Raw genomic sequence first — 15,978 nt, 5'->3', positions numbered from 1 at the left:
TTATGAAACTTCGTTGCCTTACGCAGCATATGTGCCATTTCACAATCGCTCGGGAAAATCAAGTATCGTAATTTTAACTTTAAGGCAGCCATCCATACATTTAGTGTTCGAAAACTGTATTGCGATATGCGATACCATTGAACGGGGTTTTGGATACACAGTGACTACCGAAACGCAGCCAAACCACATTCTTGATTTCGATTTATTTTCACATGAAAACAATATGTTCGTACGCACTTTTAGTAACAGGATTTGAAATCGATGCATGTGATACAAATGGAGATGACTACCTCATGGTCGGTGACATGCCGTAAACAGACGACGTTATAATTCAAAAAAGCCCAATTTATTTACACATTTATTTGCAAAACAGAGCACAGAACAGCCGTACTCAGATGAGGGTTCGCAGAAAAAAAGAGATGCGTGAGGGCACCTCGGAGGGTCCATGGGTGCCCCCGCGGCACTGTCAAACTTTGTTTTTTCTAACCTTGTCGCCAACTCGAAAAGTGTATTTGCCGCATGGCATGTTCGAACAAAAAAAAGTCAAAGCTGGCTTTTTTACACAACGTTTTATTTATGCGAGAAAAAGCACACACAAAAGGCTGGCATAGAAATATGTAATGAACGACTTTGGTTGCAAGGGTTCATTGTCGGACAACACGACACGCATCAAAATGTTCCGTCGTGGTGTACCGCATCACTGTTTCAAGTCCAAAAGGGGTCTTGGCACGCTAACGGCCTAGTACTACTGGCATAAAAAAATCAGAGATAGTACAAATATCCCGTCCTGTGGGCTCCACTATCTTCTTCAAAACACTGAACACTTTAGCTTCATTACAAAAGTCCCGCCTCCCAAAGGCACGTCAAAACAGAGAGGGAGGAGGACCTATCGATTAAACCATACCACACCACTGATCGGCCACGACAATCAATCTTTGCTGTGCACACGAATAGCCACGTGACGCAACTCTCTCACTCTCATGCGGAAACCCCAAGGTGTTTATACAAAACAAGCTAACGAACAAACAGCAAAACAACAGAACTCCACTCAGAAACTCGCAGCGTTGAAATATCAAACCTCGTGTTCTCAGTGTAAAGCAGAGCGAAGCAATGCACGCCGAAAATGATGTTTAGCGCAGATTTCCTTTTTTGATAGCCCATTCCGGTATTCCAAGAAGTCGCGTCGTGCACGAATTATAAACGATCCATCACGTACTCACTTGTCAACATATATCTGCCGTCGTGGCGACAGCCTTACACCCCCGAGAAACCGAAACACGGCTGCGTAGTTTTAACATCAGCCCCAAAGACCCACCCTCACGGTCTCCCCATTCAAACATCCTGACCTCTCGACTGACCTCAGTTCTCGTCTCTCTTCTGGTGGCTTCTATCAAACATGACCCATATAACACCCTCAAAGACAGTGGAAACAATTTTACCTATCGGCCAGCACCCCTCCGCCTGTTTCTTTCATGTAGCGTGCATGCCAGAGTGGGACATCCCAACTTTCCTACACACGATGAAAAGCGAAACGCTTCCCCATACGCGCGCTGCTCACCGCTCCGCACCGCCCATCAGCCCAGCCGGCATTGAATCGAGGAAATAAAAAAGACCAAACAAGGTAAACGGCACTAATAAATGAGATTCTGGCGGTATTCAGGATTTAAGTGAAGCACTCGAACATAACAGCAGGTTCGTGCAACATTGCATTTGTCTATGCAAAAATGAAAAATGTAAAGGTAATGATTTCCTTACAGTATAAAAAAATAAAAGCACTGCAGATAACTTCCGCATGAAAACAAAAAGTAATAGGCGTAGCTTGCATTTTAATTAAATGTTCATCAATAGGTTGACACAACACTAGTGGTACCCGCCGCGGTGGCTCAGTGGCTAAGGCGTTGCGCTGCTGAGCACGAGGTCGCGGGTTCGATTCCCGGCCGCGGCGGCCGCTTTTCTGATGGAGGCGAAAAGCAAAAACGCCCTTGTGTACGAGATTTCGGCGCACATTAAAGATCCCCAGTTGGTCAAAATTAATCCGGAGCCCTCCACTACGGCGCGCCTCATCGCCTGCGTTGCGTCGGCGCGTTAAACCCCTACAATCGATCGTATCGGGGTGATGACATGTCATCTGACAACACTAGTGGCCGGAGTGGTTGCCGTCAATGGCAATTACTTCGCGAATACGATCTGGCATTGATCCGTAAAGGGGGGCCACCACATCTGCGCGTCTTCGAAGGCGCTCCCACTCCTCCTTTACGGCATCCCACAAAGCGTCCGCCGTAGTGTGGACAACGTTTGCACGGGCTAGTTGGGATTTCATCACACCCCAAACATTTTCTATGGGGTTCAAGTCAGCGGCGTTGGGCGGCCACTCCAGCTGGGGCACTTGTCTGTCATCCAAAAGCTGGATGACACAGCGCGCCTTGTGGATGGGGCTGCGGTCGTGCTGCAGCAGGAAGCACCCGTCCTTGAATGGTCCGTCGTATACGTACGGCAGAAGCACGTCGTCGACGATGCCGCAGTAGTAGGACGCATTGAAACGCCCGCTAATGCGGACCAGGGGACCAAGTCCGTCTTTGCTGATGGCTCCCCAGACGCTCACTGCACAGCGACCACTGGAGAGCACCTTTTGGGTGTATCCCGGCTTGTATCTGCATAGAAATAAATGCAATGCGTCAATAGGTGCAAAAAATACTAATTCGGTGGTGCCAGTTAATTATAGCTCCAGAGTCATTACCCTTTAAATGCGACTTCTAGAGCAACAAAAAGCGTGCAATTGTGTGACTTACAACAATATGTTCCAACCCAAACAACCAATCATAGTGCTGCTCACAAGAAGTCCCCATAAAGAACTGCTGCTAATTATTGAAAGAAACGGCTATAGTAAAGATAAGTCACTCAATACGATGGGCAGTTTACAAGGACAATTGTAGCTTTATCTGGCGAGTTGTAACAGTTTTTAACCCAGCATGATATTTTATAAACGATTAATATTGGAGTGAATTGCAGCTGTGTTCTTACCTCGACTTAGGAGGGTGCCAGACGGGCCGCTTCTGCTCCGTTCGCGTAGAAAATGTGGATTCGTCGGTGAAAATAACTTCTTTCCATTCTTCGACTGTCCAATTTTCCACGCTTCTGGCGAACTCCAGTCTCTGCTGCCGCTGAGACTCCGTGAGGAACGGCTTTTGTGCTGCCACGCAGCTTTTTAGGCCAGCCTCCCGGAGTCTCCTTCTAACTGTGGTGCACGAAACGTTAAGGTCTAGTTCAGCCCTCAGTTCCGGCGCACTCATAAATGGCTCTTCAACGGAAGAAGCAACAATTAACATATCTTCCTCTTCTCCCGTAGCCCTTGGCCGTCCACTACGATGCGCATCCTCCACTCGTCCGTCTTCATCACGGAAAGCCTGGATAATCCGGCTCACTGAAGTTCTCGACCTCCTGGTGCGTCGGCAGATTTCCCGTTGCGGAACACCTTCTGTAGCAAGCTTTATAATGTGAAGCCTGTCTTCGTGCGGCACTCGTGGTGGCATCTTCGCAGAAGACGCAGCAAGAGCAAAGCAGTCCCCTTAAATGCATGTTTCTGTCCAATCACACGACAGAAACCATATCACTGGGTTGCAGCGAGCGTTATGTCACTTGAGAAATCCCAGCCATGAAAATTAAAAAAACAAATTACCTATTACCTATTGCGTCACTTGTCGTGCGATAATGCCCAAAAAGGCAGACGAATTCGCACCCTGCATGCGCTTGACTATCGGCATTGTGCTGGGGCATGATAAGATGCATCATACTTCAAACAAAAAACAGCGCTCAAGACGGGACAGAAAGAAGGAGGCTACACACACAGCGCTGTGTGTGTAGCCTCCTTCTTTCTGTCCCGTCTTGAGCGCTGTTTTTTGTTTGAAGTATGAACCAACAGGCCCAAATACTTCCTTTGCATAAGATGCATGTCTGCGAAACATTGATCACAAAGGCAGGACAGACAATCTCTAAAGCACCTCTTTAAAGCAAAATAATTGAGGTCTAGCTTTAAGAAAACAAAATCTGTTAGTGGTACCTCACCTGGAATATCGCGTGTCGCCGTCGTCTGTCACCCAAAACACGCATTGCTACCAAGTCAACTTTAAAGGGGCCCCATGACCTGCCTATGCGGGCGAATATATCTAAGAAACAAATGCACTTTATTTGAACTTAAAGACCACTGTGCGGAGTTCCACGCAGTCAGTTCACACTGGACTTATAAACGTTCAGAAATATCGGCAGCTGTCAATACATCATTCCAGTGAACAGTTCTAGGTCATAAATGGCATACTTAAAAAAACCATTCCACGTCAAGTTATACGAAAGTTGTCTGCTTCCAGGACTCCTCAATCACCGAGATCTTAGTCGGCCTCGTAGATAATTAGTAGTCTCAGTTTTAATACGATAACGGGAAGATACAACTTCCAAATCAGTTCGAACAGCCTCAGCAGGTTCAGCAAAACAACCGCGAAAATTGGCTTAGAGACTCCTCATTTCTGTCTGCTAAGATAATAATGTATTAATTCCAAATTTCATCAATCTAATTCACACTAAAGTATGTTTACCCTACGCCAACTACAACTGTTCGCGTTTAGTTTTTCGAGGTGATTTGCTTATTACCTTCATAACAAATAGAAAAAATATGAAGTCGTTATTGTATATCCTACGTCTTAGTCCAACATGTTTACTAAAATTTAAAAAAAATCAACGTGGGACGTCATCTTCGTTTGAAGCGTTCGTGTTATTGAAGAATTACTAAGGCGGCATTTATTTCATGTGGTTTTAGAATTTTGAAGTAGTATTTGAGCCCTTCAAAAACAACATAGGCTGCGTTTTATCTGACCAATCATTCGTGTTAAATTCGTGTTAACACTCTTGTGTTAAATTTGTGGGAAATATACGAACTCTCCCAAGCATGGGCGCACGCACATACACCGACAATTTGGTCACGAATAAGCTGCTATGCGTGTCCCGGTGGGTATCTTTCGCGAAAATCGCAGCGTTATAGCAAGGTGTGATGTGCACGATTGCGGGGTTTGGTGACGGGTGTGATTAGGTGTGCAAGCTGAATTGCTTGGAATTCATTGTAATGTAATGGGAAGCCTCTTTCATTAGGAGACAAGTTTTCAATGAAGCCGGGGCAAATATAGCAAAACAAGCAAAATATGCCGCACACCACCGTGAGTTACAAGAAAGGCCCCACTCTGGTTGGCCGCTTTGTTCGGATGTATTTACTGCAATGCTTTTCCCGCTGGTATACATAAGAAGAAAACACTCTGTTCGAACTTCCTAAGCCCGTATATTTTATCCGGGATGCAACAAGTAAGAAAAAAGAAAGATAAACAGCCTATGAGCCCGACGCAGTCACAGCACGCTGAAAGTGACAGCGTAGAACCGTTGCGGCATATCAGATGATTACCATAGATAGGGCGGTGCTGGGCAGCGTTCGCCTAACTACGCGGCGTGATTCCCCTGGCGCTGATTTATCGAAGCGACAAGCAGTCTCGAAGGAGCAGGGGATAGTGGCATGCGTGCTGTACTGATAGGCCGCGCTTGCGCTGTGCGCGGTCTCGACAGCAGGCGCCGCGCAACCAGACGGCGCAGCGATTAGTTTTGGCCACCGCTCCCGTGGTCCGTTTACTTCAGCTCACGACTGTACACATACCACATACTATATACATATATACACGTACCGTAGACACACATACATAAACGTTGAATGTAAACACATATACACATATACCTGACTAATGTGAATGCAAAAAAAAGCATTTATAACGTAAACAGAAGACTATATCAGTTTAATTCCAGTAGGTTAAGGCTAGGCAAAAATGCCTTGCCACAACGGTGTTCGGAAACAGAAGATGACAACCGATTTCACTTACGTATGGTCTTAATAAAAAAAACGCTTTAGAGAAAGTGCTGGATTTACATGTAGCCTCACCAACCGGGTCGCGGTCTGTGCTGGAAGGTACATAGTGCGGTGAAAAAAGCTGTGTTTCACGTGGAATACCAGGTTCGGAAAAGTAAAAAAAAAAAAAAGAAACATCATTTCAGGCAAAGTAAGGTTGGGTGTTGTTGAAGTGACGGCAAATCTAATATTTAATGTAAAATTTTAAACACTTTGCACTGGCTAAGACAGGAACAAGTTATAGACCTGAAAATGCATTCGCTTTGTTCAGGAAGTCGTACACTGAAATGAGACCTCCAGAAAACTGAGACTCTAGTTCTGCCAGCTTGCGGTCCTTGTTTATCCATTTGTACCCCCTGGCCCGCACAGCACCACCATTTGCAAGCTGCTGCAAAGATACTCTTGTCAGGGCCTCGTCCCTTTTGATGAGGTCGATGAAGCTGTAAATAGTAGGGTGGGCTCTTCCCGACACTGCGTTTATCTTGCGGTGCCAAGACTCCATGTGGTTGTTGGTCCGCGGACCTCGGTTTCCATAGTGCTTCCACTGCTCAATGGAAAACGGGCCGTTCATCCAGGTGGCATCAAAATAGTCCAGCACTGTGATGACAGCAGGAATCCCGAGGGATATACCTTCTTGGCGCAAAAACTGCCATGCACTCTGCACGGCCGAAACGGGAAGGAACGACAATGCTACCATCTTTCTTATGAGCGACCGCAGACTATCATCCTGCCCGTACGGGGTTTGGAGGCCGCCTCTCTGCACTGCAGCCCACACTCGCTGAGTGAAATGAAAATGGCACCCCCTATGCGCGGCTCCTGGAAACACAGTTCGCACACCTGCGATTAGTGCCTGCTCAAAGTCCGTTAAAAAAATGTCCGGATTTGGGAAGGTGATGCCTGCTGCAGCGAACGCATTTCTCAAACTGTCGAATGCCCGGACGTAGGTCTCACGGGATCTACCACACAATAAAAAGTAAATTGCTGGCGAGTGTTTTCCATCGCACATGACATGAATTGTCAGTAGTTGATCGAAAATCTGGGGCACCACAAAAAATTTGCCGTCAAGAAATACCATTTCTGCAGACGACAAACGCTGCAAAGCCTTTTGGGATGCAAATGCCAAGATTCGGGAACCCTGAACACTGCTGTCGTTGACCACAAGAAAAGGACGGCCGTCTTCTGTCTGCTGGTACAGCGGGCTTAGTTGTACGTCGTCGGCACTTGCAGGAAGCTCCGGTTGGTGACGGCGTCGCTCTCTGTACATGGCATTCTTGAAGCTCGCAAAAGTTGGCATTTCCGCCACGACCTCGGAAGAGTTCTAAAAATAAATACGGTTCCAACTTCAGTTCACAAACTCGAGTACACGTAGCTCCAAACTCAATGCAATAGCAATAGCTCCAAACTAGAATAATATCAATGGGGCAAAAGGTACGTTGGACGTACCAGCAGGCACAATTCCTTGAAGATACGTAGGACGTATCCGCAAAATTTTTAAAGCGAAAAAATTTCTATGTCTCACTGACGGCGTATGTCGCGTCAAAAACGCACTGCAGGAAAGCCAACTTTCTGTGAGGATGATGAAGATCGTGGGTGAAGTTAAAGAAAGAAGCGCGCTTTGTGTGGTCATAAGCGAACCTGGGCCCCTCGCGTTATGAAGCCGACGTCCATCCGATTGCGTCATTCCAACATGGTCGAAAACCGCTCGAAAGTGGAAAGGGTGCATGGACGTGTAAAATTTGACCTAAAAATCATGCACCCCTCTGTCTAACGAAGACTATGGTTAAACGCGAAGCTTCCTTAGTGCGAAGTCATGGAAAAGTTTTTAAGTCAAAGCCGCTGTGATCAAAAGACCAAACCGTTTGCGAGTCCAAGTCCAAACTCGGACGATAACCAAGGAATCCCGTGCAAGCTCCGCGTGCAACCATCGTTTTCGTTAGACGGAGGGATGCAAGATTTTTAAAGTTACGTCGGCGTAATCGGTTGTAATCGGACCTCTTCGATTTTCAATCCCTGACTAGGCGCAAGCCACTTTAGCGAGCTTATTCAGACGCTTTAAGGGGCCTGGATAAGCTCGAACGACAAGGAATGCTCAAGATCGAACGATAAGGATGGCAAAATTTCTGGCCACGATCGACGTCAAATGTGTAGAGTCCCGTCCAGACGGACTGAAAACCAGCTGATCAGACGCCGATTGCCGTAGTGGGATTTCGTGTAGAAGTTAAGCCTCCACTCGCGGTCATTGTAGTCGCGGGTTACAATCTTCCCAAGTTTCCTTTTTTTGTGACATTGGGTAGCGGTTTGCAATAGCAGTTGGTCTTGATTTTTACCCTACCGGCCGAACCGCAACCTCTCACTGAAGCCAAGGCCGACGTAGGCATTGCTAAAGTTACGTCTGATCATCTTTAATTATTATTGGTGAGTAATATTTAACAGTCAATCTAGCTAGTCACTGAGCGGACGAGGTTTGGCCGGTTGGATAAATATTAAGAGAGACTGCTCTCGCTGAAATATTGTGAAGCGAGCACAAAACAGCAGCGTGGAGTTTCTCGCAGACTCAGCTAGAGTTAGTCGGAATGCGCCTGACGTACCTTTAAAAATTGCGGAAACGTCCAATGTATTTTTAGACACGTCGTATAATTATACTTGCAGAAAATAAACTCACAGCTTGGGACACAGGAAGAAGTTCCTCGTTGTATATTGTTGGAGCAGCGATGTGGGGGTTGGATGCAACTTTTTCTTTCAACGTCATTCTCATCTGATCCTTCACCGCGGTTATTTCATCAGGAGGGTGATTGTGGTCTCCTTAAGAGAAAGAAATTAATACATGAAACGTTGAACTGAAACAGTATATTAGTACGACACCCTAATTATGACAAGTCAATAAAAATTCTACTCACGGCGGCTGGTCTTGCCATGATCTCCCTCTGTCAGTACTGATGCAGGGCAACAGGACGATCCGTAATTAGCGCAGCGCCAAGCAATGCTTCCGTTCGCATTAGCACGCTTTCTGTGGTACTTGTATCCGTTCAAGTGCAGACACTGCTTCTTTTTCTGTGTTTCCAAGATCCCAAACGAAGACATGTTGCGTCGGTGGCAATGAAAACTGCTGTGCTGGTTTCCAGCCTAGCAGGCGCCCCTAATATCCAAAAATGTGTTTAGAGGGGGATAGCCACCCCGAAGGCAGAAAAATGAATACGTCCTGCCGCGCTGCTCACGCCGCGCAGCTGTGATCTGAAAGTGCTCCTTGGGGGCTCGTTTAACCGAAACAACATGCTTCCGCATCGGGGAACTTTCCCAGCGGAAGGAATCGGCGGTGGCTGTTTGAAGACTTTGCTCTCTCAAAGAGTAGATTGTTCAGCACTATTGTATGCTGGCCAACGAACCCTGCGTCCCAAGATGTCTTCCCAAAAATACCGCCTGCGACGATCTCCGTCTCCCAGCGAGAACGCGGTGAGACGCGCTTCCCGACAACAGCACTCGCTAGTGGGGACTAACATGTGTTGAATAGGGTGGGCGATTGGTCGATTAACTTTCCGATTAATCGAGTAATGATTTAATCGCGAGTAATATTTTTAATTGGTTAATCGGCTGAAGTGTAGTGTGCCACGGGAAAAAGGCCTGCCGTCTTCAAACCTGCGTGTGACTCGGTGTTTTTTTTTGCGTTTTTTGCGTTCCACGTACCAGCCTTCTCCTTTCCATTAGCGGCCTCCACCTTGAACTTCCACGTTGCTTTTGTCCAGATCGTCGCTGTCAGTTTAAACGATCTATTGAAGTCGCGTCCGCAGGCGAAGGGTGAACTCCGTGCTGTTCACGCCACGCAGCTCTGAGCAGAAAATGCTCTTTGTGGGTTCGTTTAACCGAAACAGCATGCTTCCGCATCGCGGAACCCCCCAGCACGCAGAAGCGATCGGTGGTGGCTGTTTGAAGAATTTACACTCTCAAAGTCATTAAGCAGATTGTACAGCACCATTGTACGTTGGCCAGCGAACCGTGCGTCCCAAGATGTTTTCCCAAAAAGACCGTCTGTCTCGTCTGCCATCGCCCTCGCCTTTTTTGCGCTAAGCCTCCCATTCGACAGAGATCACCGCGAACATGTGTCGGACTGGCTTTCTCATCAGGAATTTAAGTCGTCCGCCACGCCCACTGAAAATACTCCCAGTAAAAAGCTAAAGTACAATTTTGGGGCGGAAAGTGAAGCGCAAAACACACCTTGCCAGGTGTCGTTATACCGCTCTATGGCAGTAGTAGCCGACGACGATCTGGATCCTTTGGAGCGGTGGAGGGTGCAGAGCTTTCTCCTTCCGCAACTAGCATCTGTTGTAAAAATGCTGCTGTGTGTTCCGGTAACCTCAACGCCATGCGAGCGTGTGTTCAGCACAGCCGGAATGACTGTCAACAAGCAAAGAAACTCTCTGCTGCCTGAAAATGTTAACAAACGTCTTTGTCTCCGCAACTGGACGAATTGTTATTGATTGTCTAAAATGATTAGTACAAACTAGCATCGACAACGTGAAAATAAAAACAACCTTCAAGAAAAAATGAACATTCTTTGTCTTTCAAGCCTTATTTATCTAAATGAATACATCCGATTAATCGATTAATTAACCGATTAAAAGCAGCCGATTAATCGGATTAAAATTTTTGATCGACGCCCAGCCCTAATAAGAACGCAGCTCATGGCTGTTCTTCCATAGTAACCTTCAAAGGCGCCACAGGATTACCACGGCGCCCACGCAGTTGGTGGATACAAAACGCCGGCGCCGTTTTCGCCCCCCAGTTTCAACAAAAGTCACATTGGCTCCCAGCGCTAATATTGCCGCGACAACTCGCGAGCTTTTCACCGAGCGCCGCCAGCTGAACCCGTCTTCGAATAAACCAGACCACTCCAAAGGAAGCAGTACTGAGTCCCCATCCTTCACTAGAGCCAATTATTTGTATTTAAGCGAAATAGAACGATTGAATGTGTTAAATCAGTCAGTTACACATTTAGCGAGAACGCAGGGCGTTTTTGTTGCATAAAAGCCCGCACGGCTTTTTGTGCAGGCACCGCTAAAGTGTTCAAGGGGTGCTAGGAGCAGCCGCGGGAGAGCTTTCCACTTTTCGTCGTTTTTCTTGGAAAGCCAGGTAGCGCGTCTAGCCGATAAAAATAATCCCAGCCAGGGAAGGTTGGTTAAGGTCCTTTGGGGCGAGCCGCACCTTTGTTGTCTCAGGTCTATACGGCGCCGAGGGTACCTTGTGACCCCGGCGGAAGGTCTCTCTAGTTGCCGGGGGTAATTACCGCCTTACAGCATGCAAAGAGCGGGTGCGTCCCGGTCGGTGGGGTTACCCTCAACGCGGCGTCATTCGTGGCGCTAGAGATGAATAGAGAAAGGCCCGCCGCGGCGCTTAGCGAAGTTGCACCGGCCAAGATACGCAGTGAGGTTCGATTTCGTAACAGGTCTACAGTGTCACCACTACGATGGATATATGTGACGAAGGACTGACAGCTCCTTTTGTAATGGACACGCCTGGTTGACAAAGGCCGAAATTCCTACGGCGATGACCATATTTTCGGCGCGCGTCGTAGGAACAAATACTTATAGAGGCCGCCCGAGTGTCGATGGCCAGCGCGATCGGAGTTGCTATGGGTCGGTTGGTTTTTATTTGTTGTTTACTCGTCCTTTCAGGAATATTTTGATGCTTGAGTTAAAGTTAGCTGTAGAGTGGGGATAAAATATACGTTTGGGTATAAACCTTTGCTTGATCGTGTGTGTTAGTAGTTTCCTCCTCACACTCTTTCGGGACACGGCCATGATGGCGTCGTTTTAATGTAATAAAACTTAAGTGCCTGGTGTTTTGGGGGTGGATCTAAAGAAGCTAGAGACGATTGTCAGTCGACCGAACAAGAGCAAACGAGGGCAGACGCAGGGCGACCCTCGCGACCTAAATACGTTTCGTTAAGTGCATTTCGGTATTTCGCTGTTTTGTTTTCATAAGCGACGTGTTTGTTAATTTGTTAATTTGTTGTTAATTTGTCAAATGGTTTTTAATTTAAGACTTGTTTGTTAATTTAAGAGTTGTTTGTTAATTTGTTAATTGTTAATTTGTTTGTTAAGCTTTGTTAATTTAAAAGATTAACAGATTTGTTAATTGGTATGACTTGAATTGTAACTAAATGTCGTCGTCTCTAGATCCAAAAGGGAAGCCAAGGATTGAAAAGCAGTCAAGGACTCTCGATGTACTGAGCATGCTATCGCAGCGGCTGTGAACAAACGGAAATAAATGAAAAACAATATGAAAATGTTTTTATAGCGTTTCATAAACTGGGTACGTTATTCCGGGAACGGGCTAAATAGGAAAATACGAAACGGGAAGGTTCTTTCGCCCCGGGTTGAAATGGGAAGGAACAAACGGGAAGGTAGAAATCGGAACGGGTTCAAACAGGAACGGGCGAAGTGGGAACGGGCGAAACGGGGAGGTCGTTTTGCGCCGGGTTGAAACGGGAGGGAACAAGCGGGAAGGGCGAAATGGGAATGGGTTCAAACGGGAACCTCCCTTAAGCAGTGGTCGTGCGTTGCAGCAACTGGTGAAGACGAGATCGATGCAACTGCTGCCGTGTATCAGCAGCTTCTTGACGTAATTTGAATGAGTCAAGGATATAAGGCGCGTTCGTACCCTTTGATTCTGTTTCGCTTTTGTGGTGCAGTGGGAAGAGCACCATGTACAGGCGTCCACAGAATAAACCGGACCAAGCGAGCGGTGCGCGATAGCTATCGGTGCGACACCTTCCGGCCCAGCGCCTGCTGTCGAGATAGCGGAGGGCGCATGCGTGTCCCTCCCTATAGTTTGTGCGGTCAGTTTCCTTGACTGCGGCTGCAGCACTCCGTTCCTCTCGATGCGACGCGCGGAGGCGCCTTGCGCGGCTCGCCTACCGAGCGGGTGTGATGCTTGGCAGCAGCCGGCAGCGTGCGCCACGCGCTGATGCCGCGTAACTGTGCGTTCATCTGAGAATGTTTGTTCGGCGCTCTTTTTATCATTTTAATGTGTGGAACGCAAACTGGCGTTGAAAAAAGGCTGCGATAAAGATTCACACATGACTAAAACAGTGCTGGTCGTTATGCGACGAACACAGTTGATAGCAAGAACTGAATACAGCGAAGGTTTATTCGGTTAGAACAAAAAAAAAAAAAAAAAAAAAACATCGGTGATTGTCCGAGTGGTTCCCCTTAGTAATTGTGTGTGAAGTTTCCGTCGTTTTTGATCATTTCACGAACGCGTCGGGGGAGCGACTCATAAAGCGACTTTATGATTTCGGGACGGGGGCGCAGGCGTCCCCATTCATCTTCCACTGCCTGCCACAACTCGTCCGCCGTGCGACCGCAGTCATTTCGTTTGCCTAGATTCATCTTCAGAATCCCCCACACATTTTCTATCGGATTTAGGTCTGGCCCGCACGGAGGCCACCGCAGCTGTCGCACCGCGTGGTCCTCGAGCAGTGAGCTCACGGCTCATGCTGTGAAGACAGGGCTTCGGTCCTGTTGCAGGATGAAGCACCCGTCCAGGACGTAGGGGAGCAGACTTGTCGAAATAATGTTACAGTACTGGGAAGCATTGAATGGCCCAGAAATTCTGACGAGGGGTCCCAGGCCGTCCGCACTCATTGTGCCCCATACGCTGACGGAGCACCTCCCACTGGAAAGGACGCTTTTGATGTAGCAGGGCTGGTATCAAAATACCATCGGGCTAAATACAGAAATACATTCAGGAAAGATATCTCCGAGGAAAGATATCTTCGAAGATGTTCGGAGGGTATACTAGATAAATCAATAAAAGGACATTCACCGTGTTTGATAGTTTACATCGATTGAAATTACTGGGCATATTTTTTTAGCGGGAGGCTGCTGTACTAGTTTATATATCATCTAGGATGCACATTACTGGCTACGTTTCACAGTTTAGTTTCGTACCTGCAGGTCATCAGACGCCAAACACGCCGCTGTTGATGCCAGCGAGTGGAAAAGTCGATTCGTCTGTGAATATAACTTCATTCCACTCGTCCGTTGTCCACCGCTCCACTGCCCGGGCGAACTCCAGCCTTTCCAGCCTATGGCGGTCCGTCACGCGCGGTTTCTGCGCTGCCACGCAACTCCCGAGTCCCGCCTCCTTCAGTCGTCTTCGAATGGTCTCGCAAGAGACATTCAATGACAGCTCCTGTCGAATTTCTTTCGCAGACAGGAGGGGATCTGCCACAGCGGCTGCGATAATCAGTAGTTCCTGCTCCTCACTGGTGACTTTAGGCCGCCTGCTGCCCTCTGCGTCAATGAGTCTGCCCTGATCATCGCGGTAAGCTTGAATAATGCGGCTTACAGAAGTCCTAGACCTCTAGGTGAGGTGGCAACTTTCCCACTGAGTAGTCCCTTCGATGAAAAGTCGCACGATGTGCCTCCGTTGCTCGATGGGTACGCGGGAAGGCATTCTTCACGAATATGACTATGCAGGACGAGTTACGTGCTTTATACGCATCATAGCTATCACTGTCCAATGGGTGACATGGAAGGAAACGCCTCATTGCTTTTCGATATCAATTCACTCACACCGACAGCTGTGTATTTCGGTCTATTTTTCCGAAGCGAATAAACTCTTTCCTTCCTACTTTCTTCCCTCCTCCCATCTTTAAGCCGCCTCTCATATGCAGCACGGGAAAAACTCGAAATTAAAAAAAAAAACATCGCCGTTTTTAGTTCTATCAACTGTGTGTTTGTCGCATAACGACCAGCACTGGTTGAGTCATGTGTGAATCTTTATCGCAGCCTTTCTTCAACGCTAGTTTGCGTTTGTCAATAAAATGATAAAAAGAGCGCCGAACGAACATTCTCTGATGAACGCACAGTTACGCGGCATCAGCGCATGGCGCACGCTGCCGGCTGCTGACATGCATCACGCCCGGTCGGTAGTCGCGCCGCGCAAGGCGCCGGCGCGCGTCGCATTGGAGAGGATCAAAGTGCTGCAGCCGAAATCAAGGGAACTGACATGCACAAACTCTAGGGAGGGACACGCATGCGCCCTCCGCTATCTCGACAGCAGGCGCTGGGCCGGAAGGTGTCGCGCCGATAGTATTCGCGCACCGCTCGCTTGGTCCGGTTTATTCTGCGACCGCCTGTACCTCGCGTTCCGCCTACAGGGTCGTGGGATCGAAACCAGGCGCCGATAACTATTTCTTATATATATATAGTGTAGGGGGAGGGGTGCGGACCTGTTGTTGAGAGCGAGGAGGGTAGCGTGATGCGGGAGAGGAGGAGTGGGGGAGAGGGCGCACCTGCGCTCTGAGCTGTTGCGGATGGACGGCGGACGCTACATGTGAGTTAAAGAAATGCTCTGCGTTTAAAAAAAAGCGAAACATTCCAATGCGGGCTATTTATGATCGAACTCCTCCAGAATACAGTCGAAAGCTTTATGACATTAAACACGGCAGGGAGCGCGTGTCGTTCAGTACATGCAGAGTGGTCTAGCGATGGGATGGCGAACTGTCGTAGTTCGTACATATCTCGCATCCACTCCCCGACAACGGTTGATTGCGCTGTTGTCTGCTGCAGTAGCTACGTTGGATATCTGGAAACGATTTCAGAGAATACATGTGCCGATGAGGGGCTTTTTATCGAACGCGAAACGGAGCGAACACGTTAATACGCTTTCTTTTCACGCCCGATTGGGGGATTAAAAAATTCCCGCACCTTCCCACGAGGGGAACACGAGTAAATGCAGAGCATTGGGGGTCGTTAACGCCGCGTAAAGTCACGTTAGGGTGGGTAGTTGGGTCGTAGTTGCGTTGGTGTTGGTTTGGGGTAGAGAGAGGAGAGCGAAGTCGCGTTAGGGTGGAGCGAGTGTCAACCAAGGAAGGAAGGAGCAACGCAGTGACTGAAGCACGAGCGACCGCTAGCCGCTTTATATTTGCAGCGCGCGCAGTAGAGGGAGAGCAGTACGGGGGGGAGAGCGCGCATGCGCAAGCAGCGCGCGCCCTTCCACGCCCCACCGCGCTGCTATCACGCACCTGTTACGCCGAGACAGCG

General features: G+C 48.1%; 1 protein-coding gene across 1 annotated transcript; it reads right to left on the bottom strand.

Moving 5' to 3' along the window:
• Positions 1-6,170: 6,170 nt before the first annotated feature.
• LOC144167570 (uncharacterized) lies at positions 6,171-9,013 on the bottom strand. Its single transcript, XM_077696797.1, has 3 exons — positions 8,830-9,013; positions 8,595-8,734; positions 6,171-7,250 (listed from the first exon to the last, which is right to left on the bottom strand). The coding sequence occupies exons 1-3, from the start codon at positions 9,011-9,013 to the stop codon at positions 6,171-6,173; spliced, it is 1,404 nt and encodes a 467-aa protein (XP_077552923.1).
• Between the last annotated feature and the right edge of the window lie 6,965 nt (positions 9,014-15,978).

Source organism: Haemaphysalis longicornis, unplaced genomic scaffold, assembly GCF_048455015.1.
Source record: "Haemaphysalis longicornis isolate Haplotype H1 unplaced genomic scaffold, Haemaphysalis longicornis Haplotype H1 scaffold_1, whole genome shotgun sequence".
In the NCBI taxonomy this organism is placed as follows: domain Eukaryota; kingdom Metazoa; phylum Arthropoda; class Arachnida; order Ixodida; family Ixodidae; genus Haemaphysalis; species Haemaphysalis longicornis.
Note: the sequence above shows the minus strand (reverse complement) of the source record. Positions and strands in the feature narration are given on the sequence as shown.